At 43.5% G+C, this 21,877-nt stretch overlaps 1 protein-coding gene across 2 annotated transcripts in view; it reads right to left on the bottom strand.

Annotated features, from left to right (window-relative positions):
• Nucleotides 1-1,380: 1,380 nt before the first annotated feature.
• The window catches only part of LOC119164450 (dicarboxylate carrier UCP2), a 76,222-nt gene continuing 55,725 nt past the window's right edge, over nucleotides 1,381-21,877 (bottom strand). For both annotated transcript variants that reach the window (XM_075871762.1, XM_037416640.2), the window contains exons 2-7: nucleotides 12,927-13,155; nucleotides 11,296-11,450; nucleotides 9,004-9,211; nucleotides 6,685-6,900; nucleotides 4,431-4,713; nucleotides 1,381-2,525 (exon numbers count right to left, since the gene is read on the bottom strand). In XM_075871762.1, the coding sequence (XP_075727877.1) occupies nucleotides 2,333-2,525; nucleotides 4,431-4,713; nucleotides 6,685-6,900; nucleotides 9,004-9,211; nucleotides 11,296-11,418 (1,023 nt within the window). In that variant the 5' untranslated portion in view covers nucleotides 11,419-11,450; nucleotides 12,927-13,155 and the 3' untranslated portion in view covers nucleotides 1,381-2,332. The remainder of the gene's footprint in view (nucleotides 2,526-4,430; nucleotides 4,714-6,684; nucleotides 6,901-9,003; nucleotides 9,212-11,295; nucleotides 11,451-12,926; nucleotides 13,156-21,877) is intronic.

Below are 21,877 nucleotides of genomic sequence, written 5' to 3'. Positions count from 1 at the left end.
CTCTCATTCCCAATTAGCAGCCATTTGGCATGTACATTGAGCACTATCTCACAAGAAAGGGTTGCTACGTTATACTCGCTCCCACAGACGGTCACACGGACGGACGCATGGACGGAATGAAGCAAGAACGAATGAATGGACGGATGCTTCGCCCCACTCTTTATCATTCATTCCGTGGATATGCTGCCAATTTTTGTTATGCTTATTGCTTACCAGTGCGCATTATCAGCTTCTACTCGAAAGTGCATTGCTGTGTGAACGACACTTTAAGACGCATTTACTGCGATATCGCGGTGGTAAGACGCTTTCACGCAGCTATAGCTTTGAAAGCCTGTTAAACTTTCATCGGAGAGCGAACGTGTCATGTACGTTAAACACGGATTAAGATACAAGGTACGCTGGTAAATACGGCAATGCACGCTTTGATGGCATACAACGTCTGCCCTCTATGTTGCCGGAATTTTTTTCTATAAATTATTCTGTCAGCTATACAACACAAGTTTAAAGTGTCTTCAAAACTTTACAATACATTCTGCCGCTTTTTTGGGGCCCCTTTGCCAACGCTTCACCCAACCATTGAAGGCGCTCTGCAAGCCGCCAATGGAAACATCTTTCACTGACATCGTTGTTACAGTTTCTATGTTCTCCAGTGTCTCATGAAGAGTTTCTTTAGATTTATTTCAGTCACAAAGATCCAATTAGTACAATATTCATGGGTTAGAACAGCTCATTCGAGAGTTCAGTGAAGTGCATACATTCGTTTCCATTGTCCTTAGTTCGGGTCACATCTACTGGTAGTTTACAGCCAGCATTATCTTTATACATTCAATTCGTCACGACATGACGTGGTTAATCTTCTGCGAAAACTCCGTTTGTCAGCCGTTCTTGTAAAACATTTAATGTGCCCATATGAACCCGTGAGTACCATGCCACCGCGGGGAGCGTGACCTGCCTGAACAACTACCAGAAAAGGTGGTTGTGACCGAACACATTAGCAAGCTAAAGTTTCTGTATTTCATTTTAGTGTTCTTTCGACAACTACTGATTGAACGTAAATCTACTTCGTGTCGAGCCTAACGACACGTATTGCATTCAGGCGTTAAGTTTTTCCAGCTAATAAACATACCGTTTTGTTTTCAAAATTACAGATATTTATACTTATTCCCTTGCGTGAGAGAAGCTACACGAAAGGCGAAAGTAATACTGGAAGCAGTTTGTCCCGGCAGGCAATCGTGGTCATTTGCTGCTTCAAGGGGCCCAATGATGTAGTTCCAGGGACAGCGTGTGCACCTGAAAGTCGCATTTGGAAGTTCGACTAAGATACGTAATCAGGCAAAACACACAGTGCTCACAAAAGAAAATTCAAGACAACTGCGCAGATAAAAAAAATATACATATTTTTTATTACAACCATCGTCACGCCCGGAAACAATGCGTCAGATAAGTTCTAGCGTTGAGGGCATCACATTAGGCGACGACATATCAAGATGGAAGTTACTGCAAGAAACGAGCAAGGGCAAGTCCGGAGCACAATGGCACCCTGAACTTGTTTCCGATCAACACGACGATGCGGGTACGATGAGGCTATAACTGCGTCGTCGTTAATATTGACGGCAGAATGATATTAATGACAATAATGCTCCCCGTGATCCTTGCGCAAGGTCAATAACAGAAGAAACTTTTTTTTTTGTTAAAATCCGCTCAAGGTGTAGTATGAGCCGCAATGATACGAAAGCTGCAATGTTGCCTTCTAGGTTTCAGTTTGTGCTTGGCAGATAAATGTCTTCAAGCAAGTCAATGCAATGATGATGAGGCCTTGGTTCAAGACAGCCTGCTTGCCTTGTCTCCATTCTGGTATAATAAAGGCTAGTGTTCTTGTACTTCCTCCTACAGAAAAAAAAAACATGACGATGATGGATGATTCTCTCTGAACATCTACTTAGATTAGGGTACCACTGGGTTAATGCGACGCCCAAATGCAGGGACTTTCTGCCTTGTGCGGTACCAGACATTGCTGCAAATCTGTCGAGTTCAAAGAACTGACTTCGAGTGAGGTGGGTCTTCTTCCTTGTGTTAAATCATTACTTTCGGCTAGAATCCTTTCCTGTCATGTTTACCAAGTAGACCTAGTCAAAGGCTGTTCATTTAGCGACAATTTCGTACATAGCAATAACTTTGACTGACGCACGACCACTGCGATACGTGTACCGAATGTCACGAGTGCAAGGTACTTAGGTGCGAATGTTTACTAGCCTATATTGGGTATATCTTGTATTTAGTCAATCCATGATGGGTGAGATGAGAAATGTATGTGGTGTATATATGTACAGAGTTAAAGGATAATGGCTGCACTGGGCTCGGCGAGCACAGAGTATCGAGACAGATGGATCTTGTCCTGGCCCACGATGAGGCAGTTGGACGAGGTCTCACCACTATTCATATAGTGGAACAGTCGCTTCAGCTGTTCGTACGTGATGAACATGCAGATGTTCCAGGAACCTAGCCGAACAAAGGAAGGTGTGAACCTGCGTGGAGAGGAAGCGCCATTGTTTTACCAAGACAGATTGAGTGAAACAGGCCATAGAAACACCACTGTTGAAAGCAACTTTCCTACACACCGTATTTTTTAAAAACTAGGGATTGTCTGATTCGTTGCCTCAATGCTTATCAGGCTACTGTAGTTCTCATGCTATAATTTAGGAGAAAATTAGAGACACTAATCTAGGAATGGAGATTAATATTATGTTAATTGTTTCCAACAGACAATCAAGCTAAGGAAAACATGGTGGACATAAGACATCAGTGTAGTGATTGTAACAAAAATGCAAAAAAAATATAGAAACAACTTGCCACCGGCACAAACCAAACTTTGAATTTCCCAATAACCAATTCATTGCTCTAACAAAACAGAGAATCAGTAGTCCTCCCGTACACTTCATTGGCTATGTCCTTGCACAAAAACTTACGAATGTTAGTCAGCGTCATTCGCAGCCAAGACGGCGAGTGTTCAACACTCTCCTTTTCCCTGGTGACGTCACTTAGCACGTGGCATGGCTACGAGCTGATGGCTGACCAATAATTCTTTACATTTTAACGAAAGTTTTGCCTGTACAAAATTTTCGCTAGCAAGCAGCGCAAGAAGGGCAATCAATGTCTTATTTCATTTGTTCAGCACGGCGTTACAACTAAAATACACTCAAACCTAGGTAAGTATAGGATATGTCGTTTGTAGTAAAAAATAAGGATTTGAAATAGACAAAAGGACAACATGTCACCAGCAGAGACCAAGCCTGCAACCTGTGCTACAATTTCAACACAGGTGTTCACACATGCGCCGACTTAATACTGGAAGCTTCCTACATAATTGGCTACCATTCCAATCTGTCACTTAATTTGATTATTGTGAAGAGGGCCTTCAGAAGCAGGCGCACTGTTTCGAGGACTGTCGGACATGCGCGGTGTGGTATACATAGTTTTTTTTTAGACTTCAGGTGTGTTCTAGAGGTGGTGTTGATCACCTTGCGAACAAAACGTTCCTGAAGCTCGGCGTGACCGACCCTTTCAAACCACAGTGACAAATTAGGGTGCTGATATGTGCTCTCGGATTAGGCGCCGCAGTCATTTTTTTCTCTTTCCCTTCTGTGAATCCCCCGTTCTCTTTTCCTCAGTGTCGGTAGCAAGCAGGACGCGCGTCTTCTCAGCCTTGCTGCAATTGCTTTTCTTCGTACCTAGCTGTGTCTCTGCGTGCAGTTTATGCAAAATATTAACCGGTGGTTACGATACTGCCCTAACACAATTTATTAGCACCACTTCATGTCAGGCCAAGACCAACTTCGAACTTTTGGCTTTCCGCAAGCTATCAACTATGCCATAAATTATAACTATTGTGAAGTACGACAGCAACCACTACGCCATTAATCTTCTTTCCGCGGATAAGCGATGCACCTGCTACACACTTGTAAGGTATTCTGTGCAATTTGTTCATTGCGCATGTGGCCGATGAGGAGGAAAAATTGGGGCATAACACTTTGCAGGGGGTATTGTGGGGTGCCTGGTTTTACTGGTGCCTGGTCATTTTACTCTTCTACCACGCTTTTTAACGTAGGCTAAAGTGATTCTTTGCTCGACATCCCATCTGTGTGAGCTCTCTTTGAAAATGAAGTTCGAGTACCTTCGTGGCTCAGTGGTAGAATACTAGATTGCCACGCAAAGGGCCAGGGTTGACTGATTGGATCCTGGGCATTTTTTTATGTTAAACGGTTGCTTCCCCGATGGCAATGGCAACACCATTCAATTGAAGAACACTCACCTAAGAGCTGTGATCTAAAAGCTTGACCTATGTCCCTCATTAACGTCAAGCCTTCCTGGACTTGACTGAACTCCTGCGCAGTCAGCGTATCGCGCAGTGCAGACGTGCTGTGCTCGCTCACCCTTTGTAGAAGGCCAGGAGACCACCCTCGTGGAACATGCGCACCGCACACTCCATGGCGCCCGAATAGAGACCAGCGCCGGCGTTCATGTAGCGCGTCTTCACCACGTCCACGGGCGAAGCGACCACAGTGGCGCAGAAGCCCGCTCCGAAGGCGGCCACGAAGTGACACGCGATGTTGTCCCCCAGCAGGCCCCGAGACAAGATGGCCTCCTTGACGCTGTCGTAGCACACGAGTTCGGCAGCATTGACGATACTGTTGCGAGCGATGTTGGGCAGCATGCCTGAGGGGAACGAAAAGAATAGGCAATCGAATAAATTATAGCAAAGAGGATTGCTATAGTGGAACACGCTATTTGGTGACATTGATTGAGTACCTGAGGAGGTAGAGGTAGTTTTATTTTCAGTCAATTATTTTCATTCCGGGGGTTCCTTGGTTGTTTATTAGCTGTGTGAAGCCACGTGTTGATTTATATATTTGTTCGGGCACCTGCATAGACGTTCACCTGAGAGCAAAAGTGAACGCTTGTGTCTCGTGAGCTTAGTCGTGCTTTCGCCTTGCTTGATGACGTCGTTTTGTAATTGTAAATCCTTACCAACTAGCCCAGTTGTCAGTGCTTCCTGACATCTATTGGGTTTACCTCTACCGCGAACCGCTGGTGCCAGCCATTCGCATTCGGGGTCTGTGAAATGGGCCGTTGATCGAGCTACTGGCTGACCTTTACGCTAGCATTCAGTCGGGTTAAACGGTCCCAGAGGTGCACGCGAAGAAGAACGTAAAAAACCGCGAGACTGCATAGAACGCGAAGCACTGTCAAAGTGAAAGCCGGCAGAGCGGCCTTTCAGAGCCTTTTTTTTCAACGCTCTTTGGGTAGCTGCTGCAAACCCACTTGCAGGGCACACACTATGGCATTAAGCAACGTGTAGTAGGCTGACATTCATCATGCCATCCTCCGTCATTCTTGGGAGAAGCGTGGTACCCACTACACACTTGCAAAAAAATTTGTGCAGTTTTTTGTGCTGTAAGTGACGATTATGAAGAATTATGCCACAGGGTTTCATGATCCCTACAATCCACCACAGTATGCGCTACAGTTAGTAGGTAAAGAATAACAATCTTTTGTAATGAGTTGCATCATTCGACGACCCGCTCGTTGCGCATTTCACATTACGTGACACCTGGTTGTTCTTTTGATGTTCTAAGACACGTTATTACTTATATTAACGTGATTTCTTTCCCAACATCAAGCCTGCCTAAGGGCAGTTTGCAAAGGAGTTCCAACCACCGGCGTAGCTCAGTGGTAGAATACCGGCCTGGCACACACGGGGCCTGGATTCAAATTCCATTGTGTTGCTGTTTTCATTTACTGTGTTCATTTTTTTTATTTCATGCGTTAGTGGTTACGAAATACGGTGGCGGAGAACTAGGGATTGTGCGCGACCCGTGTTGTGATCTCATAACAGCTTCCGTTGTAACATATTTGTTACTTTCATAACGCTCCCAATTTATCGAATGTCCTAAATAAAGTGCACTTTTGTGTGGTCACGACTAGTTTCATGATCACCTTTCCAAAGAACCCTCTGTAATATTGTAACCTTATTATTAGGACCTATTTTGTACCATTCGCTCTCAAAGGGTCAGACACTGTCTAATTCATATTGAATCGTTTTAACGTACACTTAACTGCCATGAAATTTGATAGCATCAAGAAAGGCAGGTTTGGCTACTGACAACAAAAAATCGCCTGAAGACCAACGTGTTGTGTATCAGCAAATCATGACCTAGTGTACTAACTCTGTCATTCTATTTTATATTCAATAAAGGTACAACGTGGGGGTATTGCCCATATCTACACCATTTCTTTTCGACCAGCATTAGCAATCGTTGATGCCAGAGTTAACATGCGGCAAACACTCGCCTAAGAATTGGCCGAGAAGTAGCACTGAAATTGAATACTTGAATCATTTTGGACGAGTGTAGTGCACCCACTGAACACATTTGGAAGAACGCAAGTGGAGGAGTACTTCCCAGACTTCAGAATTCTTTTTTCCAGCAACGAGAGGTACCAGTTTCAAGTATTGGTGTATTGTGTCTGCTTTGCTCTGCCGTAAACAGCCCCCGATATTGGAGATAACGCGCCCACATCGCTCATGTAGCCAGTCGCAAAAGAACTGTACATCAGTTCATCAGTTCTATCCCCTAGGTTGAGTATTGCGGCCGCTGAGGACATGGGCGCCACTATACGAGCACTCACCCTTGTAGAGTCCTCGAACTCCCTCTTCTCGGCCGATGGTGCGGTACGCCTGGAACGAGTTCCGGTACCGGCGGGGAGCAGTGCCGGACTGTGCTTGCATGCGCACCTTGACCACGTCGGTGGGCTGGGCCGTGGCGACGGCCATCGCGCCCGTGGTGACCGCTGCCAGGATGCGGATGCCCAGCACGGAGGCAGAGTTGCCGCCCTGGTTGTGGCCTACGAGGAAGAGGGACGGTCATCTTTTATTTTATTTATTGCTATGACCATTGGGGACACAGCCACAGGCAAACGTTTCCTGGCCAGGCCGTGCCACTCATACAGCAGCAAATTCACCTTTACAGAGCACAAAAGCTTACATGAAGATCAATCAGCCTACTTGTTTTAGATGATTTATATGTACAATTCATAAAAGTTGAAGGCAACAAATGAAAAAGCACAACAAGATCAATGTTAATGGTTCTCTAAGCACTTGCTAAGCACTACAAAGCAGAAGCAAAAACAGATGAAAAAAAAATACACTGTTCTCAAATATAGTTGGGTGAAAGGCAACCGAAATCCACCTTTCTAAAGTAGCAAACCACTTGTAACGAAAAACAAAAAAAATGATGCGAAATAACATTCATGGTAGTTTTAACATTATTCTTCATAGTAATGCTTTCCTTATGCTTTTCTTCTATGTTTGCTTGGAAATTACAGAATCAATTAGGCCCATCGTTAAGCGACAGCCGTTAAGTTATAGGTCGAGATTCTAACTCCAAATTTAGATTTATGTTATTTTGTCTCGCTATGTGAAATGACTACGAAACAATTTCTGAAGTTATAGACTGTCAATTACTTATTTGGGAAATATGGCTTGTCTATTCGCAATTGCCGCGAAATATAAAGGAATCAGTTCTGACTTATTCGCCCGAAATATCCATCAATCGATCACTCATTCAGGAATCTGTGGTTACGTCTATACATCCACTTGGTTAATCAAGGTAAAATGGGTCGGCGCATAATTAGGCTACAGTTCATATGTCCATCCATATTGCAATTCAACTTGTAAATACATATTTCTGCAGGCGCTTCTTTTCTATTTCTTTTTCTATTTTCTATTTCTTTTTCTATTTTCAAGGCGTAACCACCGGTTTGTGCAGGTTGCACCAGAATTTCTCGAAATGTGCCTGATTGTTTCATAATTTTCCCACAAGAGTGCGCTCTCAACGTGAACAGTGAGGTTTATTTTGGAACTAACACTCCACATGAATAAACACCAAACCATCTCATCGTAGATAAAATTACCATCGGCTGACAACTGTGATTACATCAGCTTGTATTGCGTGAACTTTGATTTTCCTTTCTTAATAGAGCATTTCCATCTGCACAAGCTTCTATTTCGCGAGAAAAGCTATAAGGCATTTAGACAGCAATGCACACGTGCGTATGTTCGTTTGTCCCGCCCTCTGGCCATGTTCTAGCGCATCAACATGCTGTATCTTAAAGATACATGTCTATTGTTCATCCATTCAAACTTTGTGTATTGCATTGCTCACGGCATTGCCGTGTTTACATCAGTGACATCACCTGACAAGTTTATGAGAAATAAGAAATAGTATAACAAAGATTTTCTTAACAAAAATAGCCACGAAATACTTTGCCGCGAGGAGAGAAGCCAATGATCGAGGTGGTCCAAGCCGAAAGTAACCAAAAATATTTTAGCATTCCCGCTGAAACACAATAACGTTTATTTAAAGTTGAAGCAGCGAAGTTTCCACATCGCGTCTAATAACCTAAGACAGCTTTCGAACTCGCGAAGATGGATTTCATCAGAAACCAATTAACTCTGCTATCTATGTTAAATAATTTGAAACTAATTGGTTTAAGTACTTTGGTTATCCCGAATTTCTGTACATCCCCGTTTAGCGGAAGCTCATTGATCGGCAAGAAAACAAATGGGCATGAGCAGATCACGTAGCGAGATGACAAGATATGCGACGGGCATTAAGAGTAACAACCTTATTTCGGGAAGAAAGTAATCGCGAGGGATTGCCAGATGGATATGTGGGCAGGTGAAATTAAGTGGTAAAACATACAAGTGTTTATTTAGGTAAAAATTGAAGAAAGATGAAAGAGTGGTTGGTGATAGGTCTAGTTGGCCCCAAGTTTGTGCTAAAGCTCTCGTTACATTTGCCATGCAGTGAGCGAAGTGAGGCTAATGATGATGATTATTATTATGATGATAACAGTGTTTTCAGCCACTGTCGACCATGTTACCATTGTCTTGCAACACTATGGCCACCTTAAGGAAACCACAAGTGTGGCATCGTTTACACTAACCGAGAATGGCCATGCTGTAGGATTCTTTGACGCTGTCGTAGAAACCTATGCGCACAGTGGCAAAGCAGAACTGCCTCTGGAGGCCAGGGCCGATTCCTCCGTACAGTCGGGCGGGTCCTTCTTGACGAGCAATGGTCGCCACGGTGCCAAGGACACCACGGTACTTGAGGCTCGACCTGCTGTATCCAGTCGAGCCCTCGCCCTGGATCTAGAGTGAAAGGCACCCGAGTCCAGACGTGAGCATTAGTCACGCACTCATTGAAGATGAGCACGGTCTGTCTTTTCGCTGCGTTTGCGCAGCTTTACCTTAATACTCGCTTCCTTTCTAAAGAGCTCATGGTAGTTTTACTTTTCAATAATTATTAAATATAGTGTTATCCTGGGTGTATACTTTTCTAAATCTCACCAAAAAATGCTGACAAATACGACAACGCTGGTGGCGCCATCTTGCAGCACCGAACTTCCCTATTGGGACCTCGCATAAACGGAGTTGAAATGGCTATACTATGCTCCACAGTGTCTCTAACAACTGCCTTTTTAAAATGCTGCGGATTTCTTTTTGTCGACATTTGTTCCTCGACACAGCAAAATGTTTGAGTTGCGATGTCATCATTTGCTAACTGAAATATTGTCAACCGAATACAGTGGAGAGATCACACTACTGAAACTGATCAGCGTGAACAGATTGATGCATTGAGATGCGGTACTATAAACGAGCCAATGGTAGAGGCGTTCGTGTTTAAAGTGTTTGATGAAATGATATGTGAAGTTTAACGTCCCAAAACCACCATATGATCATGAGAGACGCCGTCGTGGAGGGCTCCGGAAATTTCGACCACCTGGGGTTCCTTAACGTGCATCCAAATCTGAACACACGGGCCAACAACATTTCCGCCTCCACCAAAAATGATGCGTTTAAAGTGAATGGCCCACGTACAGACTGTACATGCCTGCTATTGGTCGTTTTGTTGCTACGATAGGCAACTTTTCTATGTATTAAATATTAACTTTTTTGTACAAGATGTGTGTGGCTATAAAGCTACATACTCAACTTCGGTTAATGTATAGCTCAAACCACATAAATAATGAATGGTAACAACTATTGCTTTCCATACAGAATAGAATCAAGGGGATATTTTACGAGGGGTTAATTTATTTGCTCGGTACAACCGAATAAATCTAAAAGGCAATTAGACCAAGGAAAGCGTATTACACTTTTAATGTTTTCTTTGAACTGTAATTCAATAATTGTGACATCAATTGAAAATAATATAAATATGTTAAATATTGTGATATGCCTGGATCCGATCCGAACCCACAGCCTTCGATCGAAGTAATGCTGGTTGTCAAATTGGGTTCCAGGGAGCCGTATTATGTGTTCCGTAACGCCATGGCCCACAAAAGAAAGACTTTATACTTTATTTCCCGGTACTGCTCGAGAAAGAGCAGCAATCTCCTGAATAAGATTGCTTCGGCTGCTCTAACGCCTCCATTGAAAATTAAACCTTTGAACCCCATCATGTTCAACTGCTACAGCTATGACACCCAGCGATGCCTGATACAGATGGTTTCGAATTAACTGAATACCAGATCATTTTATGCGCAGACGATTCCAGGACCTTGGACGTGTGCTTCGAGAGCACAGAAAGCAACGGAAACGCTGCCGAAGTACTTGAACTCAACAAATCTGAGCGACCACCTGTAAACTGCACATACTCCCCCAAGTGCGCTCATAATTGTGTGTGCATTTCTTCACTATCTTCTTCTATCTCTTTCCCTTTCCCTTTATTCATACCATAATGCAGGGTAGCAAACCAGACGTGCTTCTGGTCAATTCCCTGCTTTTGCTTGCATGTTTCTCTTCATAAACCTGCTACATAAGCCCAAATAGCACTGCATTACCTTCACCTGATGTGCCTTCCATTTCATACCATAGCAATCGCTTCTCACATTCCCCCTACCCCTTCCACCCCTGGTTCTTCACACCAAGGGGCCTCGACAAACGCAACTGAGAACCCCTAATCTACCTATTAAGCAACGACGTAAGGTGCTTCCCTGTCCACTAGGCTGGTAATTTCTGTACGTGTAATACCTTAGAGTGTTAGACAGCGCCGCTCGTAGGCAAGGCGGGGAGTGGGGAGAACTCTTTTTTGTCAAAGGGAGCCACGTGGCAGGTGATCTTTGAACGGTCAGAGTGCCATTACGCTTCCATATATATTATCTACCCTAACAAGGCAACCAGAAACGATAGGCGTCAGTTCTGTTCGTAAACGGTGACAAACGTGGGCTTACCTGCAGCCGAACCTTGGCGACATCTAAGGGAAAGGTGATGGCGTCTGCTATGCAGGCAGCCGAACCAGCACAAGTCAGCTTGGCGGCCAAGCCAAGCTGTAGCTGTTGGCTATTTGTGGTCATAGTGGCTAAAACGCCAGCTACTCCTGGTCGACCTGTGAGTAATGTTTGACAAAGTGGGGGAAAAGGAATTAGCGTCTAAACACAATCCTTTTTTTCCTGAAGCTACGACGTAGCGTGCAAGCGGTGGTGAGGACGTAAAACACTGCGTCATGTCTATCGCACTCCGAGTTCTCTCAAACGCTGTTTATATAACAGCAAAATACAGCCTAAAGCTGCACACACTGACATGAACCATGTCTTTGCTACTGCGAGTTACATTCCACGAATGGCACGTACAATATTCATTAAAGCTCACGAACGACTATCGCTGTCATATGTTGTGTTTGGCTATTATTGAACATCATGTCTTATTGTTACCATCACACGACTCTTACCATGGCCTGTAATTCCTCAACCTTGTTTTTTGCAAAGCAAAGTCATTAAAAACATTGATATTCGAGAAATGTTGTCTTCTGTCAGCATGTGCTTTTTCCAAAACAATGTTATGAATAATCGATACCAACTAGCCTGAATCCACATCCGGCTGAGTCGTCTCATAGTCGCTGCGTAATTACTCTAGAGTCGACAGCAACAAATGCAGCCACCAATAGCCTGTTAGATCATTGACTGTTACATTAGTAACGCTCGCTGTTGGGATCGCTGCCAGTCGACGTAAAAAGTTTTCGGTGCAATAAAAAAAATGAGAATTTACAGAGGAGACAGCGTTCCCAATGTCTCCGCTTTTCATATTCCATCACTATTTTTCTTTGTTGCATTTGTTTGAATGCGCTATGCATCGCATCTATTTGATCATACACGGCACTCCCGTGTCGTATCCTCTTCCGTAGAATGAATGCGTTTTACAGCTCCGTTCTGTCAGTCGAAACACATGAGTGGGGCCATCTTTCTCCCCGACAGCATCGGTTGGTTTTCGTAATGTGCTAGCGAGTATTCTATAAGTACTAGTCATTTGAAATGTTTTCACTGTTGTTTCAAATTATTAGTTGTTTATTTGGCATAATACCAAGTTTTTGTAACGCCGTTTGTCTTGTGAATAGGCGTTTATTGTGGACTGCCGGAGGACAATGCCTTATCTGTAGATTTTGTGACCTATCAATTTATGCCTTACTATTTTATCAAGTTTTCACTGTTAAAGCAGTACAATTTTTGTAGTGTCACTATTATAGGGGTACATTTCTTTCAAGATATCTCTGTTGAACCATAGGTCAGCGAAATAAATGAAGCTCGCTCAAGCTCACTCATTAAATATATTTTGTTATTGAGGCTCACTGTGATTCAAAGTCATCAAACGTTTTGTAGGCCGGACTCACTCCGACACACTCCCGAAAATTTTCTTCAACCTAACTCACGCTCACTCAAGCTCACCAGAATATTACTCAGTCGGTTTCACTCAAACTCACACTCACGGCTCGACCCAAGTCTGTGTGAGTCAACAATTGAGTGAGTTCGCTGACCTATGGTAGCATCCACACATTTTTTTTTTTTTTACGGTCGTAATGAGCACTCACCGGCAAAACGAGTCGACGGAATGCTACGAAGTTCACCGAGAGGTGGGCTGTCACGAATGCCCGCCTGGTAAGACGTTTGTTAGGAATTTTTGCGGAACGAAGGCAGAAGCGAAGCTATGGAGACAGCCAGGGACTCCTGCCAGACCGCGGTCCACACGGGCCTGGGGTCGGTGCGAAATATGGCTTCTTCCGACACGGGGAACCTCTCTACCATAATACTCGAGCTGACCTGTACAAGAGGAACAATAAACAGGAACAAAGGCATGAGCACGCACACGGCGCCTTGTGGTCGTCATCACATTATGTAAAATCATTTACCTCAGGGTCATAAATTAGACGCTGTGTGATAGAACGCAGACGCTGTAATAGCTCCATAAAACAATAGAACACAGTACCACCAAACGGCCCATAGGTGGAAGGCCTGGCGGAAGGAGGCACTCAGTGGTTTTCGTGGCCCACCCCGTCCGCGACGTCCTGTCTTCGACAAACGCCCTCCGATCGGGGCCCCATACACGGACTTCTCTAACCGTCTCCCAATATGTTACTTTCCTTTCCATCTTTGCTACTCTATTTCTCTCTTTTATTCGCTCCTTAACCCTTTCCTTGTGAGCCACTGCTGAGATGTCGCACTTCGCTGCAGACAGTTGCGTGGTTCTGTCCTCACTTAAAATCACTTGGTGGAAACCGGTGGACGCTTCGCTGGTCTAATATGACGCTATCGAACTAATTCACACTGCAGCCTGCTGTATGCAGTGGTAATAAAAAAAAATGTTATACAATGTCACAGAATTCACTGTTATGAAAAGACTATCCAGCTTATATAACACAATGCACTCTCATACGTAGAAACTCTTTATATTCGCCTGCTCTCTTATTGTGTAACTGCAACTGATAGATCACGGTAAAATTCACGATATCATCAGTATAAGCGAGTGTGGCTTTTGTATGCCTCAGAAAAGCTGACAGTAATAAGTGGAATAGGCAGGTATCAGATCATCAAAATATTATCACAACACAGACCTTACCGGTTCTTCACGGTTTCGTAAAAATACATGCCGGCAGTATTCATGACGTAACAAAAACAAGGACGCGGCCACCAAGATACAACATCCAATTAATATTTCGAACCGACTCGGAGAAAACGGTATTCGGAAAGCCCGCAGCTGCCACTGCATGCGCTAGCATTGCTTCGCTTTAACCAGTGTATTGACCAGATTGATGCCTCACGGAGAAAACAAGTGCCTGTTTAATGACGTATTCAGGGTCTTACGAGCTCTTTCGATCGTAGCGCGAAGGTATAGTGCTATTGTTCGACACGCGGAAAGTACGCCGTCCGTAGTAATTACAGTCCAGGGCACGCGTACGTAAGGAAGCTATAGTTGGAGCATATCTCGGCGCGTAAAGCTAGTCGTGCCAAGAAATAACACACAGGGAAGCCGTTTCTGAAACACGAATGAGAGGCGAAAAGAATAATGATCTCTTCTCTATCGACCCTTTTTATGATCAATTTCGCTAGTACAGTCGCCACGTTACTACTTCAATTGTGTTCTCGAACTGATCGTTCATTTTAAGTTCCACTTCGGACTTTCAACTATGTTTTGCATTCGTTTGACGTACAGACGAAAGGGACGCACAAAAAGAAGCCTCAACTCAAACTCGGCTGTCTGTGTCTACCACAGGTTCACGGGAACCAACAGGTCGCATTTCTTAATAGAATATACAATGTGGTATAGTGGTGGCTCTAAAAGCAACCAAAAACGTTTATGCCTTTTCAAAAGTACTTACAATGGTTCTCAATTTTAAACAGGGCCCAGCATGAAATTTGTTCTTCTTTTGAAATAGCAAGGCTAGAACGCAAATATGCATGAAGATGTTCCTGACGCGTCCTTCCAAAGTCTTGAACTAACATGAACCCCTTTTTAAGAATACCCCGGTTCCGCTGGTGATAAATTTTAGCTGAGAGACATGGACTTACGTTTTAGTGCTATCTATTATTGAAGGCAAAAATTGAGTACGTCAAGGATAGGTTTATTACAGTTCAAGGCGATGCAACACATCCTTAACCAGCATCATGGATGGTGTTTTAAAGTCAGTCGCTGTTGCAATAGTCATCTGAATACGTAAAAAAAGAGCAGCTGGATAAACTGAGAATTCCAAATGAAATTAATTTAGACGTTTTGGATTACACGTGCTCAACACAAGATATCATTATGAAGAGCGTCTAGTGGAAGACTAAGGAATCATTGTGACCACCTCAAGAATTACTATGATTGATGATTTGTGGGTTTTAACGTCCGAAAACCACCATATGATTATGAGAGACGCCGTAGTGGAGGGCTCCAGAAATTTTGACCACCTGGGGTTCTTTAACGTGCACCCAAATCTGAGCACACGGGCCTCGACATTTCCGCCTCCATCGGAAATGCAGCCGCCGCAGCCGGGATTTGAACCCGCGACCTGCGGGTCACAAGAATTACTATGGGATAGAAGGCTTTTTATCGGCTACTTTTGCTAAACAGATGCAACACGTCCGAGTTTCAAGTCAGCTGTTGTAAAAATCCTCGTAAAACGGCGACATTATCCGCTATTCATCATATATTTCAGTATATATCAGGAAATTTGGGTAGCAGTGAGTGTTTAGTTATTAAAAGTACAAAGAGATGCCTCGTTGCACTGTTGAAAGGTATCCTTCCTTTTACCGTGAGTTTAGTGAACTTCAACGTGCCCTCGTAATATCCTCTCATATAGGTTCCACGCTGATATCAGAACACGCTCGGTAGAAACCTTTGTCTTCTTCGATTTGTGAACTATAGGGAGCCAAAGCCTGTACGACCGTCGACTGTTGCTCCAAAAATTTGGTCAATGTCACTGCGTGCCCTTTATAACGCGGTTCAGCTTTACTTCAGTTGTCAGTTTTCGCTTGTGTGTCCTTTTTCGTTCCTTTTTTGTTTCCCGTCCGCTGCGCAGTTTGTGTTAGAAGATTACTTCACTTGCTAAGTATAAAACGTCTCTGTCGCGTTACCGTTATGTTTCAGTAAGCAAGTGTATACTTACATTTGCACTAATGAATAATTTCCTTAATTGAACAAGATAAGCAGTTCGTACTTGCAGCAAAAAGCACTTCTGTTAGTTCTTTGTTACTCTCGAAAACAGCTAAGGCCCCGTTGCCTCACTCTAACTTAGGAACACTGCAAAATACCGGTACCCGTGTTGGCCTTTGTTTGCGCGTCAGTGTCTACTGTTTAGTTAAGTCAGTCAGGGTCACGGATTCGATCCTGGTCAGATTGGTTGAATTTCAATAGACACCACCTGCTAGAGTCTCACATACTTTGATATACGGGCGCGTTAGGAAACCCCTTGTTTTCGCATTTTGCTGAGCCCTCCACTACGGGGTCTGTCGTAATCCCGCAGAGGTTCTGAAACGCAAGAACGCAGCAATTATAGCATTGTTATCAGACAATTGAAGACGCCTACATTGGTTGCTCTTCCTTACTCCTCCGCGTGAAAGTTTTCATAATGCATATTTCATGACGACCGTCCGGCAGATCATTACATCACATACTGCAGCGGCTACCTTACATAAATAATAGAGGGCGTTTTTTTTTTATCGTCACGCTTGCCCACTTGTGCAATGTTACCGCGTAACACAACGTGACGAGGATCCGCAACGCTTATGATTACGGGACGAGGCGATCAGACATTCCCACGTCACTGGCACAAGCCAGGAGGAAACCTTTGACGGTTTGTCTTGGCGGTCAGGCTAGCGGGGAATAACGTAGTACGTCTACCTAGCTGATCGCTGCTCACGTAAAACTCCGGAAACTTTTGACGATTAAAGACAGCCCGAGGAACTTTTCCTCTTTCCTCTTGGAACCACTTGCTTGCAGGGCATGTAACTATGTGGCAAAAGTGAACTAACGATTAGTTCTTTCGCAAATAGTTTGTGGGGGATTAAACATGCCCTAACCACGACGTGGTTATTAGGCACACCCTATTGCGGACGGCTCCAGATAATTTCAACCCCTAGGACTTCTTTAACGAGCGTATACATTGCATTGTACACGAGCCTCTAGTATTTATTGCCTCCATGGGAACGTGACTGACGACGATTAGCCGGAATCAAGGTCAGCCGTGTCAGCTAGATCACCAATACTGCTGCGACACAAAAATCAAATGAATATTTTAGGAGCTACAAGAAAATATATGTGATTGCGCAACCTCGCCCCCTCACAAATATCGCAAATACCGCAAAAGCAAGCAATCAGCTGCCTAGAGAGAACTACTACTTGCTAAAAAAAAAACACTGATCAATATGCAAGCCTTGGTTCTTTGAACAAAAAGAACCACTCTTTAATAAGCACGAAACTATGCAGATTACGAATGCGTACAAATATAAACTATTGCGCACCTACAAACGTGACCCATCAGGTACAGTGGAACTGATTTAAAAGCTCGCCAATATTAGGACAACTACAAGTTCTTATCATTTCAAATACCACGCACGTACTTAGTTCTCTTGTCACATACACATTATGGAAATGAAAGGTTTGATTGATTGATATGTGGGGTTTAACGTCCCAAAACCACTATATGATTATGAGAGACACCCTAGTGGAGGGCTCCGGAAATTTAGACCACCTGGGGTTCTTTAACGTGCACCCAAATCTGAGCACACGGGCCTACAACATTTCCGCCTCCATCGGAAATGCAGCCGCCGCAGCCGGGATTCGAACCCGCGCCCTGCGAGTCAGCAGCTGGAAATGAAAGGTTTGCGTACGCCCTGGCAACCACACTAACTGACCTAGAAAGAAAAAAAATATATTCACGTCCTGAGTATTGCTATCAGAGGCTCGCGTGATCTCTTTGTGTAATAGTGATGGACTCTCTGATACATGTTTAAGGAAATATATTGCGAAATGGTTTTAGTGGAAAGTCAAATGTATTGATGCTTAGGAATTAAGTATAGTATGCATGTGTATTTGCTACACGTGGTGAACTTCCAAATTATCTAATATGAGTGTACTTAGAAGCTAGGAAACAAACCATTCAGTTACAGCTGCCTAATGGCCACAGGGCTTAGTCAAGCTGCATGAAAGAAGCTTTTTTTTTTTCTTCTCTGGCTTCTATTTTTCGCTGTAACATATACTACATTTTTATAGTGAAAAAGAAACTCAATAAAGAGTTATGATTAAACAGTTAACGAAGAAATCAACTATTCACCAATACATTTATTGATTCATTCACAAACGAAACATTTCTATCGGTGCCACTTCAGACTGCTTTACTTTTTCAAAGACTCGTCAGCCTGACGACCTAATCTCTCGCGAGAATGCGGCTAAATCTTTTTTTCTGATTCGCCATACGTACATACCGAGTTTTTTTTGTGTGTGTCCCGCTTTTGTGCCTCAAGGATATATCGTGTTGAAAAACAACACCGTTTCCTTAACATCGAGCAGGCAACAAGCTGTGAATACTTTCCGCAAGACTTCCATGAAGGTTTACTATGGCACTGCAGTAAGCAAACTAACGTCTCCTGTGACATCCGAGTAGTTTCCAAAATTATTGTGGCTGCTAATCAAGACGAAGAAGAGACGCTTTGCCGTGTGTTAAGGTTGTATCAGCGATATGAAACGTTTACGCTGATGAACTAGTTTGGTAGGAGAGGCCTTCGGTGTTGCTTCACAGAGTCGCTATTCCTTAGAATTGTGCTGGCTCGATACCAGAATTGCCGGCGCTCGGGCGAAATGCTGACGTGCATGGTGAGCTCAGATGACGTCACTTTGACGTAAACGCTTTTAAAGCGAGCCTTCGACACACCCTCAAATGGATGCTCAAACGCGATTAACAAAACAGAAAAAAAAACGTAGTGTACAGAAGTTACAGTAGATCTGGGCTTAAGGGAGGAAATACGCTACTACTTTGTATGTACACTGTCAATATTTACGAAAGAGTGCTCGCCAGCGTGTGGCTCGGATGCTCCGGCAGCTGCTTGTAGCGCGTTCAAGCGGGAGCGATAGGACCACAGCCTCTATTCGCGTCATCTAGTGGCGACCAAAACAACCAGTCCAGTCATATAAAAAAGGGGGGCAAGATCGCAACCCCCCTCCCCTTTCAAGGTGATTACGTAAGACGCCGGACATTATCGCCTTGAAGGGGTAGGGGTTGCAATCTGGCCGCGGTTTCCATAGTACGTACCAAGGAATGGTTGTTTTTCTCGCCACTAGATGACGCGCATAAAGGCTGCAGAAATTAAGCAACGTGGAATAGGTAGGCTTGCTTTAGGAGCTCACGGGAATACACCAAATCAGGGAGTACAAGGTGATATGGGATGGACATCGTTTGAGGGCAGGGAAGCTAGCAGCAAGATAAAATTTGAGAAGCGATTGAGAGAAATGGGGGAAGAGCGTTGGGCTAGGAAGGTTTTCAGCTACTTGTACATGAAGAATGTCGATACAAAATGGAGGAAGCGAACCAGGAAGTTGACTGGTAAATACTTAGAAAACAGCAGGTGGCCAAACCAAAAAGAACTATCGGTTAAGAAAAAAGTGAAGGAAACGGAGACTGACATGTGGAGAATGGGCATAATTAAGAAGTCCGCACTAGAGATCTATCGAACTTTTAAGCAGGAAATCGCCAAGGAAAGGATCTATGATAATACTCGGGGTAGTTCTCTACTGTTTGAGGCCAGGACGGGAGTAATGCGAACCAAGACATATCGGGCCAAATACGAAGGGGTCGACACAGTATGCAGTGCGTGTGGAGAGGAAGAAGAAACTGCCGAACACTTGATAATGTTTTGTAAAGGGCTTCACCCTATAGTTCAGGATGATGGCGCAGAGTTTTTCAAAGCACTGGGATTTAGGGACAGCGAGGGCAAAATAGACTTTAAGCGGGTAGACTTAACTAGAAGGAGGTTATCTGATTGGTGGCTAAAGTCAAGGCACGAGTGAAAATTAAACCCTTCACTGCGAAGTACGAATCCTCAACTTCATTATTTAAAGGAAAAAAAAGATAAATGTAATGGTTAGTTCACTAAGTATTACGGCTAGGTGGCGTTAGCCGCCGCCCGATCTAAATGGTACAGCCACATCCATCCATCCATCCATCCGTTGCTCTCGCTCCCAGCTACGCGCTGCAAGCAGTCGCCGCAACCAGCAGCTCACGCGCTCGCGTGACACTGTACAACTGAAGCAGAATAAAATATTACAAGCGTGTATAAAAGCACGTTGCCAGCTATCCTCCCTTTTCTTTTTCATAGCCAGGGTCAAATCGTTCTTCCACTTAGTTCTTTGCACCCGAAAACTACGCTTTAGACTAGAGCGCTTACGGAATGCTTTACGACGAACACTCAAAAAAAGAAATGAAAAAAATGTATAATAAAAAAGGGAGGGGCATAATATTATCTGGTGTTGTTTCTAATCTTGCGGTGGCTCGTCTCGGGATTCGTTTTTCTTTCTGTGACGTGTGTACACAATTAACAGCTGCGCTAAAACGTTCCTGTGCTCTTTAAGCACGCAGGCGTTCTGTAAACTAAGGTTTTTTACTCTCAAAATTACCACACTCGCCGCGTTCCTACACGGGTCAATGCCCAAATGTTTGCTGGACATTCACTGAGGCCCACCGCTGCCTTAGACAATAAAAGATTTCGCAAAGCACTCGCCAACCGTGGCTGGCCAGTTTAATGCACCTAAGAGTGCATAAGCATATAGTGCAGAGAGTCAACATTATAGAAACTGTCAATGTTCATTTTTTTAGATCTTTAAGTACATGTAGGCTATCTATTTGACTCTTGATATTTTTAATGATGGTATTTTATCTAAACTTGAGACAGAAAAAAAAGTTGGTCTCACAATACTGTTGGCCACATTAGACCAAAAAACTCTTTTACATTAACAGGTGTGTTGCATTTTGTCTAAATGAGGTTTATCTGCATACAATCCGCATAATTTAGCAATTTTTACTACGAGAAGGCACCACATAAATAGCGTGTATACCATTCTTATATCTGTTATTACTGCACTGTAAAAATTACTCTTGTGAATTTCGGGTGAATACAGAAAGCCCAATTCTAACAATCGTTTCTACAACTCTCCTTGGTTTATAAGTGAATCAGATGGTTAGATGCTAATCTGTTGTTGTACAATCCAGGGTACATTATTCAAGCGCACATGACCGTATCGGCCTGAAGTAATGAACGTGTGATAATATGCTAAGTACGTCCTTAAGAAAAAAAAAATCACAAACCCTCAAGATACCGCTCAGGAAACAAGTGGAAATCTTGGTTTCCCTGATTGATACACTGTTATCAAAAGTGTGATTCCCCTTAAGAATTTAATTATTCTTTCAAATCACTTGACATAGTCTTAATACTTTATTTATTTTATTGTTACGTTGGATTGTCAACTAGAATTTTAATCTTAGCGCTGTTAGGCAGGCATGTGCCACACGCCCCTTTCGGTACCATTAAAATGTTCATTCTGACACAGGACACTAGATTGCTTTACTAACGTGCCCTTCGATGTCACAATGGGATTTAAATGATAACTAGCTGTGAACATTTTCGACGTAACTTAAGCGCACTGCTTCAGCACTGTGGTTGACGTTATTTTGCTATTCTTACATGTGGTTTACTCTTGAATCTAAAGTGTGCAAATAATGAGATGTTCAAGTTATCAAAAACGTAATTTAATGGATATAATAATCGGTAATTCCTAATGTTTTAAAACTACAATACGCACATTAGGGGCGCCGTAGTTCAGACGCTTTCAACAGTCACGGCACGACGATCTTAAGACGTTACGTCAAATAAAGTGCACGTGATTCCTTTGCTGTGCTCGAAATGTTGAGGCACTCTCCTCGCACGTGTCGATCTTCCCTTGAAACGTTGACACAAGCAATTATTATATGAGTAGGCGTTCAGAGTATTACGTAACATCATTCGCATCAGTCCC

This window comes from Rhipicephalus microplus, chromosome 8 (assembly GCF_043290135.1).
Source record: "Rhipicephalus microplus isolate Deutch F79 chromosome 8, USDA_Rmic, whole genome shotgun sequence".
NCBI classification, from domain to species: Eukaryota; Metazoa; Arthropoda; class Arachnida; order Ixodida; family Ixodidae; genus Rhipicephalus; species Rhipicephalus microplus.
This window is presented reverse-complemented; position numbering and strand designations above follow the sequence as displayed.